This window comes from Pelobates fuscus, chromosome 10 (assembly GCF_036172605.1).
Source record: "Pelobates fuscus isolate aPelFus1 chromosome 10, aPelFus1.pri, whole genome shotgun sequence".
Classification (NCBI taxonomy): domain Eukaryota; kingdom Metazoa; phylum Chordata; class Amphibia; order Anura; family Pelobatidae; genus Pelobates; species Pelobates fuscus.
In genome coordinates, this window is record NC_086326.1 from 52,676,294 (window position 1) to 52,691,780 (window position 15,487).

The following is a 15,487-nucleotide window of genomic DNA, read 5'->3' on the forward strand; positions in this document are numbered from 1 at the left end:
TAAGCTCTGGATTTCCCGTGCAATTGCTGAGGGCTTTAAGTCTACCACGGGATGTGGTGGCCCTCCTAAGAGACGCAGAGCGGAACCTCAGTCTTCCAGCTCTGAGGAGGATCCGGACCTGTGGGAGGTCTCTGATGAGGGGGAGGAGGAGGCTGACTATGCCTCCAGGTCTCTGGACTCTAAATCTGTAGATCGGCTTATTAACCTCCTCAGAGACACTCTTAGCCTCACGGAAGAAAAGTCTGAATTGAGAGAGGCTGACAGGTTTTTTGAGGATCTGAAACCTAATAGACCAACGTTCCCTGTGCATTCCTCTATAAAGGACATGATCCTTCAGGAGTGGAATAAGCCGGAGAGGAAGTCCACCTTGAAAAACAAATTCACAAGGACTTATCCTTATTCTACCGTGGACTGCTGCCTTTGGAATTCGGTTCCCAAGGTTGATGCCGCAGTGATCCATATGGCTAAAAAGACCACGCTTCCTATAGACTCCATGGCATACTTAAGAGAACCTATGGAAAAGCGTATGGATGGTGACCTAATTAAAGCCTATCTGGCGCTAGGCTCCGCCCTTCATCCGGCAGTGGCGCTGACCACTCTCTCCAGGGCCTTGCGAGTTTGGCTCGCTAATTTGGAGGAAGATATTGATCAAGGTGTCCGTAGAGAACATCTCCTGGGAAGTCTCAAGGATTTGAGCCTTGCCACTGAATTTTGCTCTGAAGCCTCCCTGGACATCACTCGCATGATTGCCAAAGGTATGGCCCTATCGGTGGCCTCCAGAAGGGCTTTATGGCTTCATTCCTGGGGGGCGGACTATGCCTCCAAAGCGTCCTTGTGTGGTCTACCGTTCCAAGGGGACCTCCTGTTTGGTAAGATCCTGGAGGATGCCATTCAGAAAGCTGCTGATGGGAAAAAAGCGTTTCTGCCACAAGTCAGCAGAAAGGGTTTTTCCTCCTCCTGGAAAACCAGGCGATTTAAGGATCGGTCCTTTCGGGACAGTAGAAGCTACAAGCCCGGAAGGGAGTATTCCAGGAACTCTTCGTGGAAGTCCTTCTCTCACTCCTCTTCCAATAAGGCTTCCAGAGGTAGAGGTGCCAGGACCTCCAGGAAGACCTTCTGAAGGTCCTCGGGCCCATCCGGGTACGGTGGGTGGAAGACTGCAGTTCTTTTACCCGGTGTGGGCCGCAAATGTCACAGACGAGTGGGTCACCTCTATCATAAAAGAAGGCTACAGGATAGAATTTTCCTCTCGTCCACGTGCTGCCCATTTCAGAAAATCAAAAGTGTCAGAAGGTGTCAAACGAAGGGCCATGAGGACTTGCATTTCCACTCTGTTGGGACAGAAGGTGTTGGAGGAAGTCCCTTCTCACGAAAGATTCCAGGGGATGTATTCCACTGTGTTTTTGGCCCCAAAGCCCCAGGGAAAGTGGCGTCTCATCCTGAACCTAAAAGGAGTGAACGCCTTTCTAGACGTAAGGACATTCAAAATGGAATCCTTACAGACTATCCTAAAGTGCGTAAAACCAGGAGATTGGATGACCTCCATAGACTTAAAAGACGCCTACTACCAAATCCCTGTAAACAGCAATCACATGCAGTTCCTTCGATTCTGGGCCTTAGGAAGACATGTCCAGTTCCGAGGACTTCCGTTTGGTCTCAGCTTAGCGCCAAGGACTTTCTCGAAGGTCCTTGTCTCTCTGATTGCCGTCATAAGGATGAGAGGTATCGAGATATTCCATTACCTGGACGACATACTCATCGTAGGGCCTTCGCAAGGAATAGTGGAGCATCATACATTAATGGCAATGAACATCCTGCAAGATCACGGGTGGCTTCTCAACATAGAAAAAAGCTCCCTGATTCCGTCTCAGACCATCGTGTTCCTCGGAGCAGTGATAAATACCATTTCTGCTCATGTGTTTTTGTCTCCGGAGAGGGTCCTGAAGTTACAAGACAAAGTCAAGAAGCTCCAGGTTCTCGAGAAGGCCTCGGCAAGGGAAGTCATGAGTCTCCTGGGTTCTTTGATATCTACGATAGGTTTGGTGAAGTGGGCCCAATGGAAGTTTCGACCGGTACAGAGTTGCTTTCTTCTCCAGTTCGACAGAGAAAAAACGGATTGGGATCAGGAAATTTCTCTGCCCCTGCCAATAAGAAGAGAGTTGGACTGGTGGAGGAACGGGAAGAACCTAGCAAAGGGTTTTCCCTTGGAAGAACCTCCGTGGACCGTCATTACGACGGATGCCAGTTCTTCTGGTTGGGGTGCCCACCTCGATTCCTCATGGACTCAGGGGTGGTGGACTCGAGAAGAAAGTCGGCTCCACTCGAACCTAAGAGAACTGCGAGCTGTTTCCAAGGCCATTCAGGTGTTCCTTCCAAAGATCAGGAATTCCTGGGTGTTGATCAAGACGGACAACCGAGCGGTGGCCTCTTATATAAACAACCAGGGAGGCACAAGGAGCAAGCGGCTCTTAAAAGAGCTAGCTCCTCTAATGGTGATGGCCATGACCTATCTCCAGGGACTGAAGGCTATCTATCTCCCAGGCTCGGAGAACGTAGCAGCGGATTTTCTCAGCAGATCGGAAATTCTCCCGGGAGAATGGAAACTTCACCAGTCAGTTTTTGCTTGGATCACCCGTCGGTGGGGCATGCCCCAGATCGACCTGATGGCCTCGTTCAGGAATCGCCAGGTGGAGAATTACTACTCCCTCCACCCAGAGAGTCAGGCACTGGGCCAGGATGCTCTATCTCTTCCTTGGTCGTTCGATCTGGGGTATGCGTTCCCTCCCCTACCCATGATACCCAGGTTCCTGAGAAAAGTTTGGGCAGAAGGGAAAACCGTTATTGCCGTAATCCCGATTTGGCCTCGAAGGCCGTGGTTTCCCCTACTGTCAACGCTGAGCCAGGAACAGCCTCGGCCCCTGCCTATATTGAAGGATCTGCTAACACAGGGTCCAATATCCCATCCTCATCCGGAACGCCTCAAATTGGGGGTGTGGGTCTTGAAAAAGAAAGACTTCAACAATTAGGCCTTTCAGAAGCAGTGGTCAATACTCTCTTACACTCAAGGAAGGCTTCTACGTCTTCATGCTACCATAGAATCTGGGATGTGTTTCAGGAATGGGCTTCGGCCAAGCGAGTTGACTTCATACGCCCTCGCAACACTGACATCTTGGAGTTCCTGCAAGAAGGTCTGGATAAGGGTCTTAGCATCAGCACTCTTAAAGTTCAGTCTTCGGCCCTGTCAGCTTTGTGCAACACCTCTTGGTCATCAGACCCATTGATCTCCAGATTCTTCAAGGCGGCTTTCAAGTTGAGACCGCCTTCGAGATCCACTACCCCTCCTTGGGACCTTCCGCTTGTTCTCGACTACCTGTCTGAGGATCTATTCGTTCCTCTTGAGAATTTGGATGCTGTCCTCCTAACTTACAAAACATTGTTCTTAGTAGCAATTACTTCTGCTAGGAGAATTTCAGAGATCAAGGCCTTCTCCACCTTGCCTTCTTGTCTCCAATTCTACCACAATAGGGTGTGCCTGAAACCTAATCCAGCATTTCTGCCTAAAGTGGTCTCTCGTTTCCATCTATCTCAAGAGGTGGTCCTGCCATCCTTCTATCCCAATCCTTCTTCACCAGAGGAGATCAAGTGGCATCGTTTGGATGTTATGGACTGCCTGTCTGTGTACCTTGAACGTTCTGCTCCTTACAGAAAAACTCACCAGCTTTTCGTTTTGCCTTCAGGAGCCAGGAGAGGTGAGGCAGCCTCTCTATCTACATTAAAGCGTTGGATTGCTCTTGTAATCAGAAAGGCTTATCTCTATAAAGATCGCTCTCCTCCACTGAAGATAAAGGCTCATTCAACCAGAGCATTGTCAACTTCCTGGGCTAATTGGGCAGAGGTTCCATACGATGACATTTGCAAGGCAGCCACCTGGTCTTCCCCGATGACGTTCATGAAACACTACAAACTTGATGTGGATGCTCCTTCCACCTCATTTGGGAAGAGTGTCCTGTCTACGGTTTCTTTGTCCCGTTGATATTAAATTCAGTCATAGCATAATAATTTGTTCTGTGTGTTTTATCATAATTTTATTCCCACCCTAATTTTGTGAGCTTGGGTATTACCCATAAGTGATGCTGCCATGATTAGCCAGGAATAGAGAAAATTTATGCCAAACTTACCGTAATTTTCTTTTCCTGGCTATTTCTCATGGCAGCATCAGGGTTCCCGCCCATTTTTATTTTCAGCTTTATAATTGGACTGTGGTGTAAGGGGAGGAGGGACTCTTTATACCTATCAGTCTAATTAATTAATCTAATTAATTCCTGTCCTGTGACTGCTAAGGGAGGAGCTACCCATAAGTGATGCTGCCATGAGAAATAGCCAGGAAAAGAAAATTACGGTAAGTTTGGCATAAATTTTCTCTATTAATGAACAGTCCGTTAAGGACTATATAACAGGCCATATTTATAGACCCAATAAATAAGTCTTCCATTACTTATTCATCGCTCCCCACTAAACAAATAAGCTTGACAAGCTACACATCATTGAATATTCACTTATAGAATATGTTTCTACTGTGAGTGTATGTACATCAAAAAAATACATTAATTTAACTTTATTTTTATACAATAGAAAATCGTTTTTTTTTCTTCCCAAAAGTCACAAAAGCCTACATTACATTACTTAAGCTCGGACATGGCACAAACCAACAAGTCACATAGCCTGACTCCCTTCCTCCATCTACTCTTACCTGACACATCAGTTTTATTTTGTTTTTACTCTGAGTATGTCTTCCAATGGTTTATTCTAATCTATGCATTTTCTATTCACTGTGATCATGATTCATATATTGTAACTATATTATCATTGGTTGGAAACACAACTCAGCCAATCGAAATGTACCTTTCATTCTGTGGCTTGAATTATTTGTAGTCTCTATAATGCCTAAGGCCTGATTTGATAAACGCAAGGCAGACCAACTCTAGAACGGTTATTTATTAAATACATTTTGCCATTTTAGAAACCGTTGACTTCTAACCTGGAGTCTGCAGGCACCACTTTCTGCCTCCACTACATCACTCCTTCCATCAGACAGCCAGGAGCTTCTGTTGACTCTTCTAAGCTTAGCACTGCAGTGCAGGGTTAGCTCATTGATTAAGAGTGTCAGATGGTCGCTCCCAACCTATGGGCTAAACTCCACACTTCAGTGCTTGACTTGGACAAACAAGCTTCCAGCTCTCTGTTAGGAGTAGTTGATACAAGGCACAATGCCTGATGGACCTCATGTAAGAGGGGAAACTGTAATAAGACAGTCTGACTACGTAGAATGGGGGTGCCAGGACACTCCTGGCACCATAACCACTACATCATGCTGTGGTTATGGTGCTTGAAATGTTCCTTTAATGAATGCATCCCTTTAAATGTTTCTTCACTAAAAACATAAATGCAGTGCAGTGCAAACCAAATTGAATACAAAAATGAAAAATAATCTCTTGTTGATAAACATTCACTTTAAACTCTCTACAGTTAAGTGTTTAGGGAACTACCCCCTCTGCTCAAACACATGAAAAGTGACTTATTAAACTGAAGAGCTCAGTATTATTTGCTAACAAATAAAAGACACAGCTAAAAGCAGAACAAATGTTTAAACTTGACCTGTGACTAATCACCTTTTATCAGTTGAACGTTAAAATTGATTTTTCATTTTCCGGCTTCATTAAAAAGGATGAGTAGATCATTTGAAAGGTATGAATAAAAAAATGAAAAAATAAATAAAATAATAGCTTTGGTCTCTGGTTCCATTTTTGTTTCCACTTTTTCTTTTCCAAATCTGCAGGGCTTATTTTTAATGAGCAGATTCCCACTCATTTTATTTCAGCAGGAATGCTACAAGGTTGTTTAAAATGCCTCCCATGATAAGCAGGCCCAGCAAACACTGTTTGATGTATCACTCAGATTAATACTTTAGATCTCTGTCAAATGAGTCATATCAATAAACCCAATACCCTGTAGATAAAAATTTCATGCATTCAATCCATCAAGAAATAATGAAACACTACTTATAGCATAGGATTTCTTTAAAAAAAAAAACTTCCTGCTCTTTCTTTTGTGCCAAAGTCAAACGGCTGAGCGTACGAAAGTTGATTACTTTTTATAGAGACATTAATTATCATATCACACGGAATAAATGTTAAACATTATTATTGGTAGAACGGTTTTGTCTGTTGCGGATTCACTTGAAAATAGATTTCTGTTTAAACCCATTTATATAGTATGTGACAGCAGACGTTTATTATAGAAATGTTCCCCAATTAAATGTTTCTTTAAATACAAGTCTTACAGACAGTGGCAAGTCCTATCTATTGTTCAACTCCTCACCTGTGTTGAAAGTGTTATAAGCAAAGATGCTTAAAACTGCTTTGCCACTTGTTTAGTATTTTATTCATACATCCTGATGTAAAATATATATTTAAAAAAATGTATATATAATATGTATGGGTAAACTTAATAAGATAGCATAAAAGAACAATATAATAAACATATAGCAAAAGTGGCAAAATGGTCTCCGTAACAAACGCAAGGAATCTCGCAAAAACCATAGTCATTTAAAGAAACACACCAAACCCCTGAAGCACCTCAACTTACTGTAGGGGTTAACCAGGTGTCCCTCTAGTTTATATTTTATAAAAGTTCCGATTTGCAAAAGTAATAAGCATTTCAGGTCCAGTATAATGATTGCTGTACATGAACCCTTTTCTCCCAGTGCCTCTCTATGAGTTCTCTACACGTTGTTTGGAGCAAAATTAATAGATAATAATTTGGTCTCCGTTTTATCTTTGACACACTGGCTCTGCATCTAGTAGTTGTGTTTTTATAATTAAGGAAACACTCCAAAAAGGGAGAGAGATCACTATATGGTTGATTTAACCCCAATGAAAACATGCATGGATTTTTTGCTGCATGTAGTCATGCCCGGACTAGCCATCGGGCATACCGGGCCAATGCCGGTGGGCCGCGATGGCTGTGGGCCGAGGCTGGCAGGGGAGATCACAGGATCTCCCCTGTCGGTCCAGAGGCACTGATATGCGGCCGCCGGCTGGGGAGAGAGCAAGGCAGGAGAGGACCCAGGCAACTCTAGCCAGCAGCTCCGCCAGATTCCTCTCACAAGGTCTGAGCATTGCTGAGGTTACCACGGCAATGATCAGATCTCGCGAGAGTGAACTGTAGCCCTGCAGGCTAGAGTTCACTCTCACCACTAAGACCACCAGGGATGGCAGCACAGGCCCCCCTTCATGGCAGCACGGAGAAAGGAGGGGAGGATATAAAGATTTTTATTTTTTTTTAATATACAAAAAAAATACATTTTTAGATAAACATATTTACACTCACACACAGCACCCTCAGACACACACAACACACTCACACACCGCACACTCTCACACATATACAGCACACACACACATACATATGTATAATATATAAAATAACCCTCAGTGAGTTAACAAAGAAAATTAGAAACATAAACTGTGACAGTAGATAAGAACACCCTCACACACACAGCACTTTTAGAAACTGGAATTCAAATAGGATTCTCCTCAAACATAAACCTCTTCAACAAGCTGATGGATTTAATGGGTGTGGAGTAGTCCTTTAAGTGCAGGCAATAATTGCGGCACAATTGGGTCTCATGAAAAAACACTTCTGTATGTAACCCATTGTGCACTGAAATGTTTCCAGGGTGAGTGACCTAGCATTTGTTTTCTAGTATTTTAATCAGCATGGGCCCACCATTTTGTTTACCATTTGTGTGCATGCATTATGCAGTAGTTCTTAAAGTAATTGCATTTAGTGTGAAAGTGTAGTGATAAGATGGCATACCCATGTTTGTGTGAAGCAGCTTATTTCTCAAAATAAGTAAAATGATGATTTAGATTATGCATTACACATATATTTTTTATTTGTTTTTTTTCTCTCTATTTAGTAAATAAATTGCAAATTATTTAGAAATTCAATCTGTTTCCTTTTTAGTTTTTCAGGCCATTGAATATCCGAGTAGCTTTGGTTGGAGTAGAGATATGGAGCGATGCAGATAAATGTACGATAACTCAAGATCCGTTTACCAGCCTTCATGAATTTTTGGACTGGAGGAAACTACATTTGCTACCTCAAAAGCCCCATGACAATGCCCAGCTTATAAGGTTTGCGCATCCACTATTTCACCTGTACTGTGCCAAGGAAAAAAATATTGTTACATACTGCGCTACTGTATAGTGTAAGGAAGGAGAATGAACAACTGGCATTTGTATAGGTACTATGCCAACAGGGATATCATCAGGGACATACAGGAAGTAGTACGAGTTGTAGAAAATTGTATTGGACATACTTTTCCATATTGTTTTGTTTTATTTGTTAAGAGGCAAAGTCCATGGAGGGTCTTCCTTGTGTTTTTAAACAATCTACACATTAAAAAATGTGGTTGCTCTTTTTGGAGAGAATATGTGGTACGAACAGTCGGTTGTCTCTAAATACTATTTATGGTGCAAAACAATGCATACTCAACTTTTGCATACTTTGTGAGTTTAACTATAGACTCCTAATTGAGTTGTTTTTTCCATAGTGAGAACAATTACTGGAAATATTTGTGTATCCAGTAGCCAGTAGCTCCTCAATATTTCTTTTATTATGAAGATATATAGGAGAAAGGCAAAAAGACAGGGTTATGTTATTCTTGGGATACTGGAGCTAAGGCTACAGGCCTATACATTTAATAGCCTCATGCTATTACATTTATTATTATTATATTTTGTTATATGCTGGTGCCTTGCGTTCCATTGTCACAGATTGTGGCCAAACAGTCACAGATGTCTTACCTGGCCTGACTGAGCATTGTAAAAAAAAAAACACTTATACAAGAAATGGAACTACACAGTAGCTCTGATTTGATGCCCTAGTGCGGTATAATCCCCACTTAAGGATTTGTAGTGTACCAAGTGGGTGATCCAAAACATATGGACTAAAAACTAAATTAAACAACTGTATAGTGCAGTATGTCAGGACAGTATCGGCTAGTCAAGTGCGTAAATACAATTTCACTCACATCAAGTGGAGCCTCCTGATGGCCATTTTAAACAGCATGGAGTGTTGTAATCCCCACTCACGGATATAAAAACTGGAAAGTGTCTTCTCCGTGGTGTATATACAAGAGAGTAAAACAAAAATACAGTGCACATTGTATAGAAAATAAGTGCAAACAGATATAAAACCAAGTAGAGTTTTGCTCAATGCATAGGGGGGGGGGGGGGGGCAGGGGGGGGGGGAGGGGGGGGGGGGGTACATTACCACCTGAGTAAAATGGAGCCCAGAAGGTAATGGAATAAAATAGGATGGTCCAGGGATTTTGAAATAATCTCTATCTTTATTGGGTATAATTAAAGTATTGTCCCACCCTCTTTACCTCCCACCAGAGACGGGAGATATGGGTTTCTCTATGACCCAGGCCCCAATGCACATGGGTCTGCACTAAGCAACATATATGATCCATTCATTGTATCCTCTGACCTGTAGTGTTATCATTTACCACTTGTGCTCTTTGCTTTTCCTACAGATTTTTTTCTGTGCCTCAACCTTCTTGTGAAGATCAATTATATGAGCTTAAAATTTCTAGACTTGTGCAAAAATGTGTTTGGAACGGTTGGTCCAAATCGCATTCCTTTAAATCTAAACAGATCGAGTCCTAATAAGACGAGTCTTATTGATTGAAAAAAACTTCACAGGTAAATCCCAGATGGATCGATTGATCCAGGTGTAAATTAAAAGGAATTTAATTTAGATGAACCGGTCCAAATTAATATTTTCACGCGTCACGCATTTTATGAAGGCATAATGGCAGTGGTTTTATATAGGACTATCTACAGACGGAGGTCAGACACAAACTGTTCTAAAGAAGAGACTAGAAGAGAAAATAAAAATTGCATTATTATTCCCACTGTAATATTTGGCTCCAGGCCCATGAAGCCCTAAAAATATTTGGCTCCATGTCCATGAAACCCCTTACCCAGAACTGCAAAACTGGACGCATGGGGGTATCTGGTAAAATAAAAGGGCACAGGTACATAAGGCTTGAAGTCACGCATCACAACCCCATCTGCACTATTCACAAGATTCAGCAATGAGCTGTGAAACCACTGTTGCTGATGTGAGTAAAGGTTTGTTACATTATATCCAAGGACCAATGTAGAGTGTAAAATGGTTTCCCCGGAGCTATCAGTCTTGTGTGAAACTATTATAGGCTTCGCTGCAGGAGAAACCAAGCTTATTGTGCGGCAATGATGCTCACAGCTCAGAAACCTCTGCTTCTAAAGTCTGGGATATAGATTGCTGCTGCTTCAGTGTGGAGCTGCTTTTATTGTGACATTATGTCTGACAGACTGCCATTTATTACATAGTTATATAATGGGGAAAAGGGGAAAACACCCTTAAGCCCCTAGTTTAACCTTTGATATCTTGTGTCTGGTGGTATAAAGAAATGCAACGTTAGGGTAGGCAATTTTTTATACCCAGGCTCTTGTAAAAGCAAACGTTAAATTAAATTTAAGCCATTTAATATTAAAGGGTATATTGCAATATGTGTTTAGGGGAACTATTTTAACTATCTTTTTTTTTTGTAAATTCTTTATTATGACGATCAGGTGAGTACAAAGTCACAAATATTCATACACCACAACAGTGTATATACTGTATATCAGATCGTAATTCAACATTGAAAATAAGCATCGTTAGCTTCTGCTCATCTAACATTCAGCAAGCGTCATATGGCTGTTAATCAGTCAGTAAAGCGTAGGTAATTTGAGCAAGTTAAACAATTGAACGACTATAGATAGATGCATCTTTTCGAGCTAAAACAGTTCCAGTAACTTCAATAATCAAACAAGCAAGGTTAAACAAGAAGATATCACGAAGCCCCTGTTCTGCAGTCCTTCCAAGTGACCTGGCATATAGACCTAATAGCCAAGAGAGTAGGTAAGAGCTGTAGTCTCATACATGGTGAGATGTGACATATATGGCTGAGAGAACCTGCGCATCCCCAGTTGGGGGTAGTGTCGGATATGTGTAGGCATATGATGTTAAGCTAAGTGTGTTGTGTTGCAGGCGAGATTGTGAGTTCCAAGCACTTACAATGCACCACTAAGGGCGCCACCCCCAAATCCACACCCTAATCTGGGATCTCCCGAAGATGGGAATTCTAGTTGTCCCTCGTGTTACATAGGTGGTTTGGGTGTGTCTGTCTACTTCTGTAGTCCGTCAGTCAAACGTCTGTTGAGGTGCCTTGGAGTGTCGTAGGGCGTATGTTTTATTCCCTTCCTTTTGTCGGTCTAGCGTGTTTTACTTTGGGGTCGCCTCTCAGTATGGTCAGTTCCCTAGTTGTCCCTTTAGTCAGCTTGTGGTGATAGTACTGGTACGCCTCCCTGGGATCTACCGCCTATTTCGCCTTTAGCTCGCGCATCCTCACAGTCGGGTACCCCTGATCCGACCTCCCCGGGCCAGTCTGAGCCGCCACCACTGTGTCCCAGAAGTAGGTCGCGTGGGTTTGAGTAGAGACCTTGTACGTTGTGAAAATGAGAAAAGGAGGGGGGGGGAGGAAGGGGGGGGGGGGGAACACAGATGTGGGGGGGGGGGAAGGAGGGTGGGGTGATAGGTGGCACCATTCGTCAGCGCGCGCTCGGGCACTCCTGAACCGTGTGAAATAATGTGCTTTACGGTCTTCTTGCTCCCGGTCTTGAGAGGTATACATACCACGGAGTCCAGGCTTCGACATGTTTGGTGCTCCTTCCGAGCAGTTCTGCGTATCGCGCCTCGGCCGTGTGTATGTCCTCTATCCTCTGAAGCCAGTCTGTCATAGTTGGTGGTTGTGTTTGTTTCCATTTAGCGGGTATGGATGCTTTGGCCGCATTTAGTAGGTGGCGGATTATCGACCTCTTGTATTGGGCTATTGAGCCTTCCGTGTGATGGAGTAGAGCCATTTCTATATTGAAGTCAGGTAGGTCACCCAGGATGATTGTCATTTCCCGTTGTACGTCTTCCCAAAACGGCTTAATCTTTGCGCAATCCCACCAGATGTGTCTTATTGTGCCTGTGTGGGATTCACATCTCCAACAAGTGTCTGTAGACCCCGGGAATATTCTACTTAATAGAGATGGAGTCCTGTACCAGTGGGAGAGTAGTTTGAAGTTGACCTCCTGGTAGTTGGTACTAATGGAGCTCTTGTGCTGCAAAATCAATATCTGCTCCCATTGTGCATCAGTAAATGTCCTATCCGTCAGCTCTTCCCATCTTCGCTTGAACGCCGTGTTCCGTGTGCGGTCTCCTGTTATTAGCTGTTGGTAGATGACTGAGACACTGCCATCGGCGGCGGAGCCGGTCATGCAGGAGCGTTCAAACCACGTCTGTTCTCTATGTAACGCTACCCTGTTGGGGAGGTTGTAGTAAAAATGTCGTAGTTGCGCGTAATGAAATCTGTGCAGTAGTGTCGGTTGTAGTATTCCACTCCATTCCCGAAGATTTCGTATTCCCGCGTTACTGAGGACCTCGAATATTGGGACAAAGTCCCCACTTCCCTCTATTGGCCAGGAAGAACGATGTAGTCCTCCGCCTATCTCCGAATTATAAGTTATCGGTATCAGGGGGCTCGGTTGTGGGGATATATGTTGGTTTCGTCTCAGGTGAGACCATGTTTTTAGCGTTTGAGTGACGGGTGATTCAGCGCCCAGCTTCGAAGTTACGTCCGCCGAGTTATGCCATGTGAGTCTGGGGAGGGCTTTGTTTATGACTTCTCTATTCAACGCCACCCACAATTTGTCATCAGATGCCACATGCCAGTCCCTGATCCGCTGCAGTACCGTGGCATGGAAGTATTTGCGGATATCTGGTAAAGCCAGGCCCCCCCAGTTCTTAGGTAGGCATAGCTTGTCAAAGCTGAGTCGTGCCCTTTCTCCCTTCCAGACGTATTGTATCACCGCCGACTTAAGAGATGTAAAAAATCCTGGCGGGATGTGCCAGGGGATGGTGTGAAAATGGTAAAGTAGCCGCGGGAGAATGTTCATCTTTATTACCGATATACGCCCCTGCCAGGATATGTGGTCGTAATTCCAGCTCTTAAGGTCGTTTAGTATTGTGCGCAAGAGGGGGATGTAATTCTTGGCATACAGTTCTGTCGGGTTCCTGGGTATCCATATTCCTAGGTATCGCATCTGATCCTGGCACCAATGGAAGGGGTACTCACGTTGAATTCGTTCTCCTATGTTCGTCGGGGTTGAGACGTCTAATAGTTCGCATTTAGTCAAATTGAGCTTCAGCCCTGATAACTGGCCATACGTATCGAATTCTCGCATCAAGACCGGCAGGGATTCAGCTGGATCGTTTACGAAGAAGAGCATGTCGTCTGCGTATGCAGCTACCTTGTGTTCCTGGGTCCCATGCCTAAACCCTCTGATCTCTGGTGTATGTCTCACTCTATCCAGGAACGGTTCCAGCGAGATGGCAAACAAGAGTGGCGATAGTGGACAACCCTGTCGCGTGCCATTGTGGACGGCGAAGGTGTCCGTAAGCGCACCATTCACCCTTACTCTGGCGCTGGGGTCTGTGTAGAGCGCTTCAATCCAAGTCATCATGCCTCTTCCCAGTCCCACCTTTCGTAGTGTCGCCATCATGAAACTCCAGTTTACCCGGTCAAAGGCCTTTTCGGCATCTGTTGAAAGCATTAGTAGGCCTGGTTTCTCCCTAAGGGCTAATGCTTGTATGGAAAACGCCCGGAGTGTGCAATCTCTGGCTTCCCTTCCCGGCACAAAACCCGTTTGATCCGGATGTATTAAGCGCGGTACATATTTTTGTAGTCTGGTGGCAATGATCTTGGTGAATAGCTTCACATCCGCGTTGAGAAGCGAGATCGGCCGGTAGCTACTGCAGTTTTCGGGGTTCTTGCCGGGTTTAGGGATTACCGTGATAGTAGCTGCTAACGTTTCCTGATGGAATGTGTCTCCCTGCTGGAGTCGATTGAGGGCTGCCATTAGATGTGGCGTAAGAATGTCTCTGAATGATTTGTAATATCCCACCGAGAGTCCGTCTGGTCCCGGGGCCTTCCCTTTCTTCGCTGCCTTAATCGCCGCCTGCACCTCTTCCGTGGTGATCGGGGCCTCCAGTAGTTCCGCTTCTTCTGGTGTTAGGGCGGCTGGTTGGAAACCTTGTAGGTAACGCCATGTTGCGTCTTGTAGGTCCGCTCCGCGGGCGTCGGGAAGTGACGGTGTGGAATTGTACAGTTGTCGGTAGTAGTTACAAAATTCAGTGGCAATTGCTTCTGGGAATTGTGTGAGTGTGCCATCGGTCTTCCGGAGTGCATGTACTTGCGCCCTCGCTTGTTGGGGTCGGATCATGCGGGCCAGGAGCCTCCCACCCTTGTTGGCATGGATGTAAAAGAAGGCCTTGGATCGTTGTGTCTCCCTATGGTGTTTGTTGGCTACCAGGTCCGCCAGTTGTCGGCGAGCGTCCAGGAGTGAGCGATAGTGCTCTTCGAGCTGTGATCGCTTGTGTTGTGCTTCCAGTCGGGAGATCTGATCGGTTAGCTCCAACATACGTTGCTGCGAGTCCCTTTTTTTACGAGAGGCAATCCTGATGAGATGACCTCGAAGTACACTCTTGTGCGCTTCCCATAGCGTCACTTTTGACACCTCTCCCGTGTCATTTTCCCTGAAGTAGTTGGTGAGGTGTTCCGTCAGGGCAGCCTGCACTCCTGGGTCTGACAGGAGCGACTCATTCAGTCTCCACTCCGTCTTGGTGGGCCTGAACAGCTGGGAGTCCAGCTTCACGGACACTGCGCTGTGGTCCGACCATGGTGTCGGTGCGATTGTTGCTGACTGTAGATGTCGTAGGCCTTCCTGTTGTATAAGAACATAATCGATGCGAGAGTATCTCCTATGTATGGCCGAGTAGTGCGTATAATCTCGAGTTGTTGGATGTATGGTCCGCCACGCATCCACTAGTCTTGAGTCCCTCATGGTCTTCTTTATAGCCCTGATCGCGGTTTGTGGTATACTGCTGTGTCCTGTCGAGGAGTCCAGCAACGGATCAAGCGGTGCGTTAAAATCCCCCCCTATGACGAGCGAACCCTCCGTGAATATTGCCAGTTGGCGAAATGTTTTGCACAAGAACATCGCCTGTTTTGCGTTGGGCGCATAAATAGAGGCAAAGGTGTATGTCCTCCCCTTAATCGTGCCTTTGATAAAAAGGAACCTACCGTTAGGGTCTGTCTTTTGGTCCAGCAAAGTGAAGGCAAGATTAGCAGCCAACAGTATCGCAACTCCAACCTTTCGGGCTTCGGGGTGAGTGCTGTGGTAGTTGATTGGGTAACCCCTGTCTTTCAGTCTATGGGTATCCGAGGATTTGAGGTGCGTTTCTTGTAGCATTGCTACTGAGATCCGTTTGCGTTGGAGTTCCC

General features: G+C 44.8%; 1 protein-coding gene across 2 annotated transcripts in view; it reads left to right on the forward strand.

The window, feature by feature from the left end:
- The window catches only part of ADAM12 (ADAM metallopeptidase domain 12), a 532,069-nt gene that overhangs the window by 337,775 nt on the left and 178,807 nt on the right, over window positions 1–15,487 (forward strand). For both annotated transcript variants that reach the window (XM_063434720.1, XM_063434721.1), the window contains exon 9: window positions 8,029–8,198. In XM_063434720.1, coding sequence (XP_063290790.1) covers window positions 8,029–8,198 — 170 coding nt within the window. The remainder of the gene's footprint in view (window positions 1–8,028; window positions 8,199–15,487) is intronic.